The 15,546-nt window shown below is 40.4% G+C and overlaps 1 protein-coding gene across 2 annotated transcripts in view; it reads left to right on the top strand.

Moving 5' to 3' along the window:
• The window catches only part of IKBIP (IKBKB interacting protein), a 36,441-nt gene extending 28,908 nt beyond the window's left edge, over positions 1-7,533 (top strand). The window contains exon 3 of one of the 2 annotated variants that reach the window (XM_089671190.1): positions 6,694-7,533. In XM_089671190.1, the coding sequence (XP_089527316.1) occupies positions 6,694-7,461 (768 nt within the window). In that variant the 3' untranslated portion in view covers positions 7,462-7,533. The remainder of the gene's footprint in view (positions 1-6,693) is intronic. The other variant, XM_089671189.1, reaches the window with a different exon arrangement.
• The last annotated feature ends 8,013 nt before the right edge of the window (positions 7,534-15,546 follow it).

The following is a 15,546-nucleotide window of genomic DNA, read 5'->3' as shown; positions in this document are numbered from 1 at the left end:
TAATAACTATTGCAGAGAAAACATGTTTGTTACAACCACCAACTAGACTCCAGCATTAATGTTTCTAGCCCAGATCAGAAGATGTAAGCTGACCATTGATTGGGTCCTGTGGGCTTTTTATTGGATTGCTTTTGTAAAGAACACCGTATAGTTGTTGGCAAGGTTGTGATTGGGAGTATTTAACCAATTCAATACCGGGCAATTTTACACCTTCCTGCCCAGGCCAGTTTTCAGGTTTCAGCGCTCTCACACTTTGAATAACAATTGCGCGGTCATACAACATTGTACCCAAACTAAAATTTTATCATTGTCTTCACACAACTAGAGCTTTCTTTTGGTGGTATTTAATCACCGCTGGGGTTTTTACTTTTTGCTAAATTAACAAAAAAAGACCAAAAATTGTAAAAAAAAAAAACACGTTTTTCTTTGTTTTTGTTATAAAAGTTTACAAATAAATAATTGTTCTTCATAAATTTAGGCCGAGATGTATTCTGCTACATGTCTTTGGTGAAAATAACCCAAATTAGGATGTATTTTTTAGTTTGTAGGAAAGTTATAGAGTTCACAAACTATGGTATAGATCTGAAAATTGATCAATCCTTAAGTACTTACAGCCAATCTAATTTCTTGAGGTCCAAGAATGTCAAAACAGTACAGATATCCCCCAAATGACCCCTTTTTTGTAAAGTAGACAGTACAACGTACTTCATAAGAGGAATGGCAAGTTTTTTGAAGTTGTATTTTTTTTGTCATAATTTTTCAGAAAATGAAAAAATTAAAATAATTTTCACTTTTTTTTTTTTTTTACATACTGTCACCAGTGCAGTACAGCGTCATCATATAACTGGCATGGCGGTGAACAGGGACGCTGACTGGTGACAGTATGAAGAAAATATATATATATATACCATATTTTTTTTTATTATTTTAAAATTTTTATTACATTTTTTATTTTTTTTAAGATTTCTTTTTCATATTTTACTATGACCAAAGTAGTACAATGTTACCATAGTAACATTGTACTACTTTGGGGAAGTGATCAGAATTTTTTTTTTTTTTACACAATTTGCTTATAGCAAAGAATTACTTTGCTATAAGCAAGCATTTACCTGAATCACATCGATTCATTCAAGTTTTTTTTTTTTTTTTTTTTCCTTTTCGTGCTTAGCTGTGATTTGGCCACAGCTAATCACATGACGTGCATGTGACCTGCTGTGACCATTCACAGCTAGACACTAGTATACAATGGATGGCATGAATGAAGCCATCCATTGTATACAACTGTCATGTGACCTGCTGTGATTGGTCACAGCAGGTCACATGGTACTGGCAACAGGGGCCGGTACTCAGATCTGTCATCGGCCGTGTCCGAGGTACACGGCCGGTGACAGATCGCACCGCTGCGCGGCTCTGCAACCGCGCATGTGCGGGAGGACACCAAATGGCGTACACCCCGGAAAGCTAATGCATTTTTGCGGCCGCAAAAAGGCTATAGGCCGGGCGGCAAATGGTTAACCTTCATCCTTTGAAAAAAATTTTAGGTTTGAATGAATGTTTTACATATTGCACTGTGAGCATTTTCTTTGGACCATACATCCTTACTGGTTTGTTCAGATTATATTTTTAAGGTCTTTTTCCAATGTATACATATACAGTAACACATTTTTTGTTGCATTGTTACAGTTGTGTCCAAAATTATTCAACCCCCACTGAAATTGAGTGTTTTGGCCAGTTTGACATTGCTTTTGATCATTCAGTCATCTTGCTTACATTTACATTAAAGAGGCACTTGTAGGTCAGACAAATATAACATAACAGTTATAATGAAATAACCACAAATGTCTTTTCTGTGCTCACAGCATTATCAGTTTTATTCAACCCCCAAGTGACATTCAATCTTAGTACTTAGTACAGCATCCTTTTACAGTTATAACAGCTTTTAAACGTGAAGCATAGCTTGACACAAGTGTCTTGCAGCGATCTACGGGTATCTTCGCCCATTCTTCATGGGCAAAGGCCTCCAGTTCAGTCACATTCTTAGGCTTGCGCACTGCAACTGCTTTCTTTAAGTCCCACCAGAGGTTCTCAATCGGATTTAAGTCTGGTGACTGCGATGGCCACTCCAAAATGTTCCAGCCTTTCCTCTGCAACCATGCTCTAGTGGACTTGGAGGTATGCTTGGGATCATTGTCCTGTTGAAAGGTCCAACGTCTCCCAAGCCTCAGGTGTGTGACGGACTGCATCACGTTTCCATCCAATATCTCCTGGTACTGAAGAGAATTCATGGTACCTTGCACACGCTGAAGCTTCCCTGTACCTGCAGAAGCAAAACAGCCCCAAAGCATGATTGACCCTCCACCATGCTTCACAGTAGGCAAGGTGTTCTTTTCATCATAGGCCTTGTTCTTCCTCCTCCAAACATAGCGTTGATCCATGGGCCCAAACAGTTCTAATTTTGTTTCATCAGTCCACAGAACACTATCCCACAACTTTTGTGGTTTGTCCACATGGCTTTTGGCATACTGCAGTCGACTCTTCTTATTCTTTGGAGACAGCAAGGGGGTACGCCTGGGAGTTCTGGCACGGAGGCCTTCATTACGCAGTGTGCGTCTTATTGTCTGGGCTGAAACTTCTGTACCCACATCTGACAAATCTTTTCTCAGTTCCTCAGCAGTCACACGGGGACTTCTCTCCACTCTACGCTTCAGGTAGCGCACAGCAGTCGAAGTCAGCATCTTCTTTCTGCCACGACCAGGTAGCGTTTCAACAGTGCCCTTTGCCTTGAATTTGCGAATGATGCTTCCTAAGGTGTCTCTTGGTATGTTTAACATCTTTGCAATCTTCTTATAGCCATTGCCCTTCCTGTGAAGAGAAATCACCTCTTCTCTTGTCTTCCTGGACCATTCTCTTGCCTTCACCATGTTTGTAACCACACCAGTAAATGTCTAGAAGGAGCTGAGTATCACAGTCATTTTAAAGCTGCCTAATTGGTGCTTATTATGCTTGATTGCTGCTCGGTGACATCCACAGGTGTTTTCAATACCTGATGGAAAGCACCTGTATGAACCTCTGTTCTTCAGAGTGGTAGTCTTTAAGGGGTTGAATAATTGTGGCAATGAAGAAACCACATAAGAACCATTTACTACTGTATTACATAAACAATTGATGTCATTTTAGTTGCATTTGGGTAGTTACAACGTCCTTGTAGGATTTGATTCTGAATACAATTCCAAATGTACACTATAGTCCCTAAACCCCTTTACAGCATTGGGGGTTGAATAATTTTGGACACAACTGTATGTATGCATTTTTTGTGCTGTTGAGCATTTCATACGGGTGTTTTTACTAATTCAATATGCAAAGTGAATGAAAAAAAATTACAATACAGAATTTCTATGATGCATGGGCATAAAAATCCGCAAAAATACATTGTGCATGTGCTTACCATTCATTTTAGCAAGCCTTCTTTAAGCAACAATGTCACTAAAATCAAACTCTGAATAAAGCAAGCGCTGAAACTTTGCCAAGAAGATTTTAAACACTTACCTCTCCTGCTACCATTGCCTCCAAACATGGTTTTAATGAAGGACATTGAATGGTGTTGGGGTCTGGGTGAGGAACCACTTAGTGCAACTGGGGACCAGGAATCTGACACTCACAGAAGTGTTAGTTTCTATAGTGTCTTCTGCTGGAAAATGTTGTTATCAGGGATCCAAGTATGACCAGAGGTGTGTGGACACAGAGGGAATGGCAGGCTTCAGGAGTGATATAAGAATATAATTTATTAGGAACTACACGAGTATACAACGCACAGTACAAAAAAAACCAAACCTCCAACTAATGTCAGTATGTTCAGGAACACAGACAGGTATAGTCAGGCTGGAGAGGAAGAGTGGTCAGGCAGGCCAGGTCAGGAACAATTGGGCAGACAAGGTACAAACGGAGCAGGCAGGAGAAAGGTCAGGAATAGCCGGGGTCGGTGCAGGCGGAGTTCGATCAGTGTCAGTCAAGCAGAGGAGGCAGGCAGACACCAGGTACAGGGGCTCATGGGAAACAACACCAAGGCGCTGATTGCAGGCCTGGTCCTGCTTAAATACACCTCCTGCAATCAGCATCAGGTGATGGCTTGATTGCAGGAGTGAGATCCTGGCTGCTGAAAGCACCCGCTGGCAAGCACCGGTACTGCAGCCCACACGGCAGATGAGCCCCAGCACCACCAGCGGTGAGTCCATTCCTGACAGTTGTCTTGATTAGTATGGTGGCACATTGGAAAAAGTAATTATTTACTGATTTATTATTCAGAGTTTAATTCTAACAACAGAGTCACTTTACCTTGCAATAATTATTATTATACAGGATTTATATAGCGCCAACGGTATACAATTATATATATTATGTGATATTTAGAGATAAGATTGGTTATGTAAATTGGGGCAGTGTTGTGGATGGCTTTATATGTCATTGTTAGAGTTTTGAATTTTATCCATTGGGCAACTGGGAGCCAGTGGAGGGATTGGCAGAGAGGGGTGGCGGATACAGAATGGTTAGTGAGGTGGATGAGTCTGGTAGCAGCATTCATGATAGACTGGAGGGGGGATAGCCTACAATGAGGTAGACCAATGAGCAGGGAGTTACGGTAGTCGAGGGGTGATATGACAAGGGAGTGAATAAGTTGCTTAGTGGTTTCCGGTGTTAGGAACGGTCGTATCTTGGAGATGTTGCGGAGGTGAAGTCTACATGATTTTGTCAGCGATTGGGTCTGGAAGGACAGATTGGACTCTAGGATTACACCTAGTACCCTGGCATGAGGGGATGGACTGAGGATGGTGCTAGCGATATTTATGGTGAAATCAGTGGGGGTGGCACGGGCTGGGGGGAATACTAGGAGCTCAGTTTTGGAAAGGTTGAGTTTGAGGAAGTGGAGTGACATCCAGGCGATATGTCGCTTAGTAGGCTAGCGATGCGGGTGGAAACTGAAGGGGTGAGGTGAAGGGTAGACAGATTTGCGTGTCATCAGCATAGAGATGGTAATTGAAGCCGTGGGAGTTTATCAAGTGCCCAAGGGAGGAGGTGTAGATGGAGAAGAGAAGGGGTCCCAGGACGGAACCTTGGGGGACCCCTACAGAGAGAGGGAGTGAGGAGGAGGTGGCAGTGTTATAGGTAACACTGAAGGAGTGCTGCGATAGATAGGAGAACCAGGAGAGAGCTGAGTTGCTGAGGCCAAAAGAGTAGTTTTTTGAGGAGGAGGGGATGGTCAACCGTGTCAAAAGCCACAGAGAGTTTGGGTAGTAGGGGTATTGAATAATGGCCATTGGTTTTTGCAGTTAGTAGGTCATTAGAGAGCTTTAGTGGGGCAGTTTCGGTGGAGTGTAGGGGGCGAAAGCCAGACTGTAAGGGGTCGAGAAGGTTGTTGTCAGTGAGGTGGGAGCTCAGACGATTGTAGACTAAGCGTTCTAGGAGTTTAGAGGTAAATGGCAACAGGGAGATGGGTCTAAGGTTGTTTGGGTTGGTGGGGTCTAGGGAGGGTTTCTTAAGTATGGGAGTGATGTGCGCGTGCTTTAGAGGGGAGGGGAATGCACCTGTAGAGAGGGAAAGATTGAAGTGAGGGAGCATAGGATGGAAGAGGAGGGTGACCAAAGGAGTTGTGAGAGGACGGGGTCCAGGGGGCAAGGGGTGAGGCGGGCTTCTGAGAAGACCTTAAGGACCTCTTCGGTGGTAGTGAGGTCAAAGGAGGACAGTGTTGAGGGGGGTATGGTGTGAGGAATGCCAAGTGGGGTGGGTGTCTGTGTAGTGGCGATGTCCCTACGAATTGCGTCGATCTTGTTTTGGAAGTGGTGTGCAGTCTCGTGGGCAGTGAGTGAGGCGCTGGGTGGCAGTGGAGGTGGAGAAAGTAGAGAGTTAAAGGTAGAGAAGAGCTGACGAGGACTCGAAGAGAAGGTATTAATGAATGAAGCATGTCCTATATTTTAAAAATACGCTAAGGTGCAGCACATTGGTGTGAACTGGCTTACATTTCATACAGCAAAATGTACACAAATCTTAAAATGTGGATTACCTATCACTTTCTGTCCAATGGCCATCAAGACAAAACAATCAAGTGAATTTTCTCAGCCAGGGCAGACATATGAATAAAAACCCAAACATTGTATGGGCTGGAGATGCACTTTAAATGTACTCTATATGGACAAACTTTTGTAAACACGTGACCATCTCACATTTAGTTGGAGATCCCATTCTACAGCAATGGGCAATGACATGGAGGTGTTCCCTCTTTTGCAGCTTTAACTACCTCCATACTTCTGGGAAAAAAAGTGTTTCTAAGGGAATTTGTGCCCATTCATTATGGTGTCAGGTCTTAATGGTTGATGAGAAGACCTGGCTCACATCTGGCATTTCAATTCATCTCAAAGGTGTTTATTGGGGTAGAGGTCAGGGCTTTGTATAGTCCACTCCATACCAAATTCATCAAACCACGTCTTTATAAGCTGGCTTTGCGTAAAAGGGGCACAGTCATGCTGGAATAGAAGAGAGCCTACTCTAAACAGTTGTACAAGTTGGAACCACACAATTTTAGTTTGCAGGATTGTTCACAGCCTATTGGCCATATAGTGTATGTACTGTATTTGATATTAAAAATTTGTTGTTTGTGACATTTGTAATATGTGTATTTGACATTACATCTTTGTTTTATAGTTGGAAGAAAGCACACAGGCTATGACAAAGCTGAAGAACCTCCAGCTCCAACAACGCCTAGAGCAGCTTCAATATGACGTAGACAATATGAAACAATGGACAAACACAATTTCTGGAAATAGGGATCATCTAGAGGGCAACTTAACTAACCTTGAACTGGTTGTTTCCCAAATAGAACAGAGCACAGCAGCCATTGCCAAAGATGTATCTGGAAAACTCGCCACAGTGAAGACAGATGTCAGGAGAGTATCTGGCATGGAGGATGATGTTGCCTTATTGACAAACTCAGTCGGTGATCTGGAGAAAAAGTTCGAGAAGGTAGAAAAAAACACAGCACAGCTTATCGGAGATGCTTTAGCACACAGCATTGACCGAATCACTTCACTCAAAGACTCAGTGGCTACAAATTCCAACAGGATAGACCTCATCAAACTGAGATTAACTGAGCTTAGAGGAAACTTTACTGGCAACTCAGATAAACTCTCAAGTCTAGAGAGCGATCGGCTAAAAGTCTTGCAGGCAGTTAACTTTGCCAATGAGTTAAAGCCTAAGGTGTTCACTCTGAGGAAGGACTTTGCTAGTTTAGAAGCTTTGCTGAATGACCTATCGCTAAGAATTGGCAGATTGGCAGCTGATCTGCTGAACAGGGAGAAAGATATAAACATGCTAAGTGACAAAATGTACAACTTAACTGTGATTAAGTCTGAAATTCTGGCTCTAAATAATAAAATAAGCAATTTGTCGGCCATTAATCAACATCATGTGTGAAGAGTAGCTTTGGAGCCTTGTATTGTTCAATTTATGTAATGTTTTATAGAAAATTAAATTGAACTTTCTTTAGTGCAAGTGTTATTGATTTGTATGGACTTCCCTTGTAAATTATACTCTTTGCACCAACCCACAGTCAGCACAGCAGAATAATGCAACCTTATTATTTCTGAACTCTGAGGAAAAATCAAAACTACCCTTGCAGGAGGGCTCCCCTCCTATTGCAAGTATTAAATTTATTAAATATGAATAGCCCAAAATTGTGCCACATCCCTATTTAAGCACAAGTCAACTCAACATGTGACCTGGTGGGATTTTGTAGACCCAAAAAATCTATTTTTGTCTTATTTAAAACAACACAGTTTATTCATACAAAATTCAAGTAAAACGAAAACATATTCAGCGACCTAATATTTAAAATCACAGTCAATTACATTTCATCTCAAATTGAATTCTGCTAAACTCGACCCTTTTCTTGGAATTAATCCACTTCATCAGGAGGCAGATATGAACGTCTCTATATAATAATAGAAATTATTACAGATTATCAACACAAATTATATTCCATGAAATATGAACACGATTTAAATTCAACTCTTTTACCTAAAAAGACCCATATGAGGGTGGAAAAAAACAAAAGAAACTGTCGGAGGCCCAAAGCAAGAGGGAGAACCTAGAGACTGGAGTCCCAATTGAATTACACTGGATAAGATATGTATACATAAACTGGTAGGTAGACTGTGTGCTATACTCATCACTTCAATGAGGAAACAGCATAATGTCAAAATATATAGAGATGTTCATCTCTAGCTCCTGATGAAGTGGTTTAATTCCAAGAAAAGCGTCAAGCTTTGCAGAATTTAAGAGCTTTGCAAAATTCAATTTGAGATTGAATGTAACTGACTGTGATTTTAAACATTAGGTCGATGAATATGTTATGTATAAATTGTATTTTGTATGAATAAACTATGCTGTTTTAAATAAGACAAAAATAGATTTTTTTTGTGCCTACAAAATTATGGCAAATGTTAAGTATTAAATGCTAATTTTTTTGTCTAGGGTACTTTCAAATACAATTTGCTAACTTTATCCCTTGCATCCACATGCTTTCTTCTCTCTGTGTGATCGGTCCCACGAAGCCCCTTCTCTACAGCGTTCTGCTGCTTGCAATTTCACATCACTGTATACAATGCTGGACTAGCAGTTCTGCATTGTAAGTGAGTATGCCATAGGCCAACCAAGAGCATACGAGAAAAAGAAGAGCATCAGAGGTTGGAGAGGCAAGGGATAAAGGATATAAAGCTGCTTTTTATTGGTACTCGAGACAAAAATGAGCATTCAACCTTTACAGTGCAGGGTGAGCCCCACTGCAAGGGAAGGTTTGAACTTTGCCCAGCATTCAGCTTTAAAGTGGCCCTGAACTAAAAAAAATGAGCTTATCCTTTGTTTTAAATTCCTCTCAACTTCAGCAGTTCACTTCCTATTCTTTGAACCTTGGAGCTGTATATCCGGATTTTGAGATCCAAGGCCCCATGCCTCTGAATGCTAGTCTTCCCAGATATGGAGTCAGGTTGTGTGATTACTGTTCTTTTGCTTTATTCATTCTGTGGACCTCTATAGCTGCTTCTTGAATATTTTCCCACCAAGCATTAGATCATTAGTCTTTAGGAAGGCAGCTCTGACATGAGAAAGCAGAGCCTTATCTATAACCAAGATGGCCGCCTTAAAAATAAAATAAAAAAATCAACTTTTCTATGTGTTCAGTTTTTACAAGGCCAAGAGAAGTAACAATGTGTATGCAATTAGTACAGTAGGTGGGCTGTAACAGTTTTACTTTTTATTGAAAAAAGTAAAATCCAACTTAAACTTTTTTTTTTCTACAAATACTCTCAAGCACACTGGAACATCTAGTAAATTGCAGGCCTTTTTCTCAGTAGTTCCTAAAGCTGAACACCAGGAAGATATAAAAGACACAAATTATTGTAGCTTTTGTATTCATTCATTAAACTATTAATTATTTTTAAATGAGTTTAGGGAAAGAGCCTTAAAATAAAATGTTTTTTTTGGCCATACTTTTCTTGTGGGTCACAGAAGTGCGCTTACTATTGCGTCTATCAGTTGGCCTGGTGGAGTCATGGGATCTAGAATGATCCACCCAGCTGCCTGATTTACAGCTGTCTCTGCCTCTCAGGACAATGCTGAGAACTGGAGTCTGCTGCATCCACCCCCTGCAGGAGCAGAGAGGGGACTGACTGTCCATGCTTTTCGCTCCAAGCAGACCGGTCATATGACCACGGATTGCTCAGTTCTCAGTCTTAGAGCTGACGTTGGACAGCTGCAGCAGTACAGGTGAGTATATATGTACTGTATCTTTTTCTGCAATTCCCAAACTTCTTCAAATTGACCTAGTGTCTGCTTTGTGTGATCTCTTTTACAGCAGAATACAGAGAGAAGAAAGAGGGGAAGCACTAGAAGCCATTCAGGTGTGTTGCATGCAAATGTGTTGATAAGAAACACGCTAATACCAGGAGGCGCCTTTACTGTCCATACCAATTATTATATATTCTAATGTTATATTTGCTTGTAAGTACAAACCACGTATGCAGTTATATTAATCTGGCATGAATTAATGAGATTCAATGTATGGAAAACTTTACTATGACCAAGAGAAATCAGGAAGAGAAATTCTTCCATATATGGACACCCTGGTTTCTCTACAGAAATGCAGCATCCCAAACCCAGTAAACAAACAAAGAGATGGTTTTCATGCCACCACTACTCAATCCCAGTGGACCAAATGTTTCTTGGGCAAAAGTACATTTCCCAGGTCAACCCGAGACTGGGAGAAAATTGTGAGCTCTCATTTTACCATTCCTGATCCCTCCCTCTTTTTCCTTTTCCTTTTTATTTTTTTGTTTGTTCTCCTCTCCCTCCTTCCTTAATAGATTTCCTTAAAATACCTTCCACCTCCCCCCTGAATAGGTTCCTTTGTAAAACCATTCTGAACTAATTAAAAAAAAAATTTAAAAAGTGAGGAGAAATAAAAACATCAGAGGAGGCACCAAAATATTCTTGGCCGTGATTTTAATTGTAAGAAAAACCACTGAGTCCCAAACATGTTCATAGTGCCAAACACACTACTCATAGTCCTTCACCTGAACCCCAAATCGGAGCTTTGGTTTCAATGAGCTGTTAACATCCTGTGCTGTCTGACTATGCAGAATTCTTATCAAACATATTGTGCCTAGTTTGCTCTGTGGATTACAGAATCCCCCTCACATGTTATGGAGCTGATACGTTCAGGTGATTGGACACGGGCAAAGCTTTGAATGACATGCCCCCTAAGCATCCCCTATAACCCTACCCCACTCTGTGAGCCCTCAGTTTTGTAGCAAGTAATGCAAAGTAACCCATTATTAGAAGAGAGGGTTTCCTGTGTCCTGTACTTTACGCCAAACTATTGAATTTACAGGTAAGTCAAATTTCCTTTTATCCTAAACATATAGTACGCAACACAGGCTTAATATTAATGGACTTTGGGATGTCCCCGGGCAAGGAATTAGAAGGTGGACAGCATCTCACCAAACAGAACTGTGACAACAGGTCCACCAACAAAAAGGGTCAACAGACCATTTGGCCAAAAGCTGCATCTGCAGAGGATTGGACATCCACCTGGTGGAACTTTGAAAGGGTATGAACAAAAGACCAAGTTGCTGCATTACAGAGCTTCGCTTAGTGCTGAAATGTCCGTGAAGATCCCCCAATCTGGTGGAGTGAGCATGTAATAGTGCAGAAATAGTCTTGTCCTAGAGTGTAAGCTTTTGAGCTCAGTTGCCTTACCCATCTAGCAATGATGAATTTTGAAGCAGGATGTCCCTGGCAAAGTCCTAAGGGTAGGACAAAGATGGAGTCCATCTTCCTGATAGAAGCTGTAGCTTTGTGGTAGAATCTGATGGCTCATAGGCAGTGAGCATAGATTTTATTTGGGTGCTCTGGAGTAGGGCACAAAGTGGGAAGGACTATGTTTTCCTTGAGTTGAATGACTGAAACCATCTTCGGAAGAAAGGTGGGTTTTGGGTGCAAAATCACCATGTCCTTGTGAAGAATGAGGAATGACTGTTTGTAAGAGAGAGCCAACAGCTTGGAGACATGCTTGATGGACATAATAACAACCTAGAAGGCTAATTTGCAGGAGAGATCATCTAAGCGGAGTTCCTTGGTGGGCTCAAAGGGAGGTTTCTGCAGGGCAGAGAGACACAAACTGAGGTCCCAAGGAAGCACAAGGTGCTGTAAAGGAGACTTGATCCAGGAGACACTAGGTCTGGCCTTTTTGAAAATCCTAGCAATCTGAATAGGTCTGTGAAGCAGGTTCTAGGCCAGCCTGGCTGGTGAAGTGAGAACCATGGGCTTTATTTCCTCTATTTTGTAGTACAGCTGAGGCAGAATGCACACTAAAAGAAAAGAATAAATTAGTCTGAACTGAGTCTAAGGGATTATCAGAGCATCCAATGCCAGTGTTAGAGGTTTCTCGGTCCTAGACATAAACAGAGGTAGCTTATGGTTGGATCTGGAGGCCAGGATATCCACTTTTGGAATTCTAAATTTAGTTTCCTCTTTCTCTATTTCAGAACATTCTTTGGCTACATTGCCATACCATTACAGTACATTAAATTCTGAAACAGCTCTTCGGAGGTAGAATATATTGTCACATTGATATATTATAAGATACCCAGCTGTAGCCAGTATACAATGAGCCTGATGTAATTACATACAGATTTCAATACAAGACTAAATACTTGTGTTCACCTTGCCTGAGCTTTTATTTTCTGAACATGTGGGTTAAAAAACATGTTAAGATGCAAAGGAAACTAAAAGCAAAGCATAGTGATTGATTTTTAGTGCCAAGTGTGAAAAGTTTACACTGTAAAAGTGAAAACATTCTAACAACATAGCTGTTTTCCGATAGATAATATGTTAAGTGCAAACTATTTAGGATACACAGTATGTAGTTTAAAGCAAGTAATGGAAGCTACATTACAGTCAGATATACAAGGTGACCCTGCTTTATCTGTCCATGTTGCTGGTCCCAATAAAGGATCCAGGCTTCACCTGCCACAGTAGGCATACCCCTGAAAGGTGTTACTTCTTAAAAATAGAACAGCTTTACTTGCACTTGCCCAGCTACCTCTAATCTATATCCTGTTCTAAATAAAAGTGCAATGTGCTAAAAACAGTGCAAATAAAATGTCATATTATGTGATCCCCCTCCTATAAAGTGCACACCAAATATATGTATGATCTTTTCCTTATATAACCTCTGATTTTATTTATATATATATATATATATATACACACACAGTTGTGTTCAAAATAATAGCAGTGTGTTGAAAAAAGTGAATAAAGCTCAAAATCCTTCTAATAGCTTTTATTTCTATACACACAAATGCTTTGGGAACACTACACATTCTATTCCAAATCAAAACATGAAGAAAAATATCAAATTTGTGTTGTTCCTCTAAAAAAAATTGAAGAAAAGTGAATACTAGACTGTTCAAAAAAATAGCAGTGTTTGTATTCTTCTTTACAAACTCAAACATTCACTATATAAACTGAAAAATGTTTGAAGATTTTGCTTTCCTTTGAATCACTTAATGAATATTTAGTTGTATAAGCACTGTTTCTGAGAACTGCTGTACATCTGTGTTGCATGGAGTCAACCAACTTCTGGCACCTGTGAACAGGTATTCCAGCCCAGGATGATTGGACTACATTCCACATTTCTTCTCTATTTCTTAGTTTTGCCTCAGAAACTGCATTTTTGATGTCACCCCACAAGTTTTCTATTGGATTAAGATCCGGGGATTGGGCTGGCCACTCCATAACATCAATCTTGTTGGTCTGGAACCAAGATGTTGCAAGTTTACTGGTGTGTTTGGGGTCATTGTCTTGTTGGAACACCCATTTCAAAGGCATTTCCTCTTCAGCATAAGGCAGCATGACCTCTTCAAGTATTCTGATGTATTCAAACTGATCCATGATCCCTGGTATGCGATAAATTGGTCCCAACACCGTAGTATGAGAAACATCCCCATATCATGATGCTTGCACAACCATGCTTCACTGTCTTCACAGTGTACTGTGGCTTGAATTCAGTGTTTGGGGGTCGTCTGACAAACTGTCTCCGCCCACTAGACCCAAAAAGAACAATCTTACTTTCATCAGTCCACAAAATGTTGCGCCATTTCTCTTTAGGCCAGTCAATGTGCTCTTTGGCAAATTGTAACCTCTTCAGCACGTCTTTTTTTCAACAGTGGGACTTTGCGGGGGCTTCTTGCAGATAGCTTGGCTCCACATAGGCGTCTTCTAATTGTAACAGTACTCACAGGTAACTTTAGACTTTCTTTGATCTTCCTGGAGCTGATTGTTGGCTGAGTCCTTGCCATTTTGGCTATTCTTCTATCCATTTGAATGGTAGTTTTTCGCTTTCTTCTACGTCTTTCAGGTTTTGGTTGCCGTTTTAAAGCATTTGCGATCATTTTAGCTGAGCAGCCTATCATTTTCTGCACTTCTTTATATGTTTTCCCATCTCCAATCAACTTTTTAATCAAGGTACGCTATTCTTCTGAACAATGTCTGGAACGACCCACTTTCCTCAGAATTTCAGAGAGAAATGCACTGTAACCAGCATGTATAACATTTGCTGCCTTCCTTCCTTAAATAAGGGCAATAATTGCCACCTGTTTTTCAAAGAATGAATGACCTCACTAATAGAACTCCACACTGCTATTATTTTGAACATGCCCCTTTCAATTAGTGATTCAATTACACAGAATCAGCAGCATGCATGTCATGACTGTTGGGTCTGTTGGATTTCTATTACTCTACTACACCTGCTAGTAAATTATTTTCCATGTAGAAATATCATTTCTACCAAAAACAGTGATTGATCAGGTTAGTGATGTCTGACTGCTATTATTTTGAACACAAATATATATATATATATTCTGAAAAAATAAAAAGGTGTCTCGCGCAACGTACAAAAATACAAAAAATTATATACCATGAAACGTGCTAATACCAAAAACAATTATTAACTCAAAACAATCTCTTCCACAAAGTCCAACATGTATTCTTGTATCCATAAAAAAGTATAAAAACATCTACCGATAAACAAATCTTCCTTTTGTTTTTGCTAAACCATTCTGATGACACCACCAACAAAGCGCTCTTCCACCACCAAGTAGATTAAACTCACCAGAGCTATATGCTGGTCAACTCATAATTCCGAAAGGGACTGGGTTCCATAGGTATAGACCATGGCCCTGGACCTGTATAGTACCCTGAGGCTCACAACACATGTTGCACCAAGTGCTGAGGTGAGTGCCCAAGCAGGATTCAGTGCCTGAATGATCTTTATAGGCCTGTGGTGTGGAATCCAGGTTCTATTAACCAAGTTTTTATATATCAAGTTGCACTGTTTTTTTGTTTTTTTTGAATCAGAAGACAAAAGTTGATTAAAGAATCCAAAATAGAATAATAAACTAGTTAAGATAGGAGTGATTTCTTTCTAAGATAGAAGAGGTCCATCACCTTCGGACACTAGCAAATTACCAAGGACTCATGGAGTTGGGTAGAGTTGTAGGGGAATACCTAGGGGCATGTCCTGCAAAGCTTTGCCAGTGTCCAATCACCTGAAGCTACTAGCCTATAACTAGGGCTCCATTAATATCACAGATAATATGAGAAATAGAGAAAAAAAAAAAGCGCCACAAACTAAATAGATCAAAAGCTGCACTCCTAACCAAAAAAAAGGTAAGAATGTGATTAAATCAAAGAGTGCGCTAAATATAAGTAAATACAAAAATTATTAGTTTAAAATGATGTCCGTGATAGAAAAAATTTTATATAAAAGTCCATCCACCATAACAAAGTAATTAAACACTTCTGAAATCTTGTATAAATCAAACACCGTGCAAAAAAAAAAATCCACCACCGAATGAAATGGGTACACTCACAAGAACTCCATTCCGCCCCGTGAGGACGTTGGATGACGAAACTAGTAGAGCGGGGCTTCTTTTGGATGTG

The sequence above is a fragment of the Staurois parvus genome, unplaced genomic scaffold (genome assembly GCF_062004578.1).
Source record: "Staurois parvus isolate SC_StPar_1 unplaced genomic scaffold, SC_StPar_1.0 ptg000101l, whole genome shotgun sequence".
NCBI classification, from domain to species: Eukaryota; Metazoa; Chordata; class Amphibia; order Anura; family Ranidae; genus Staurois; species Staurois parvus.
Note: the sequence above shows the minus strand (reverse complement) of the source record. Positions and strands in the feature narration are given on the sequence as shown.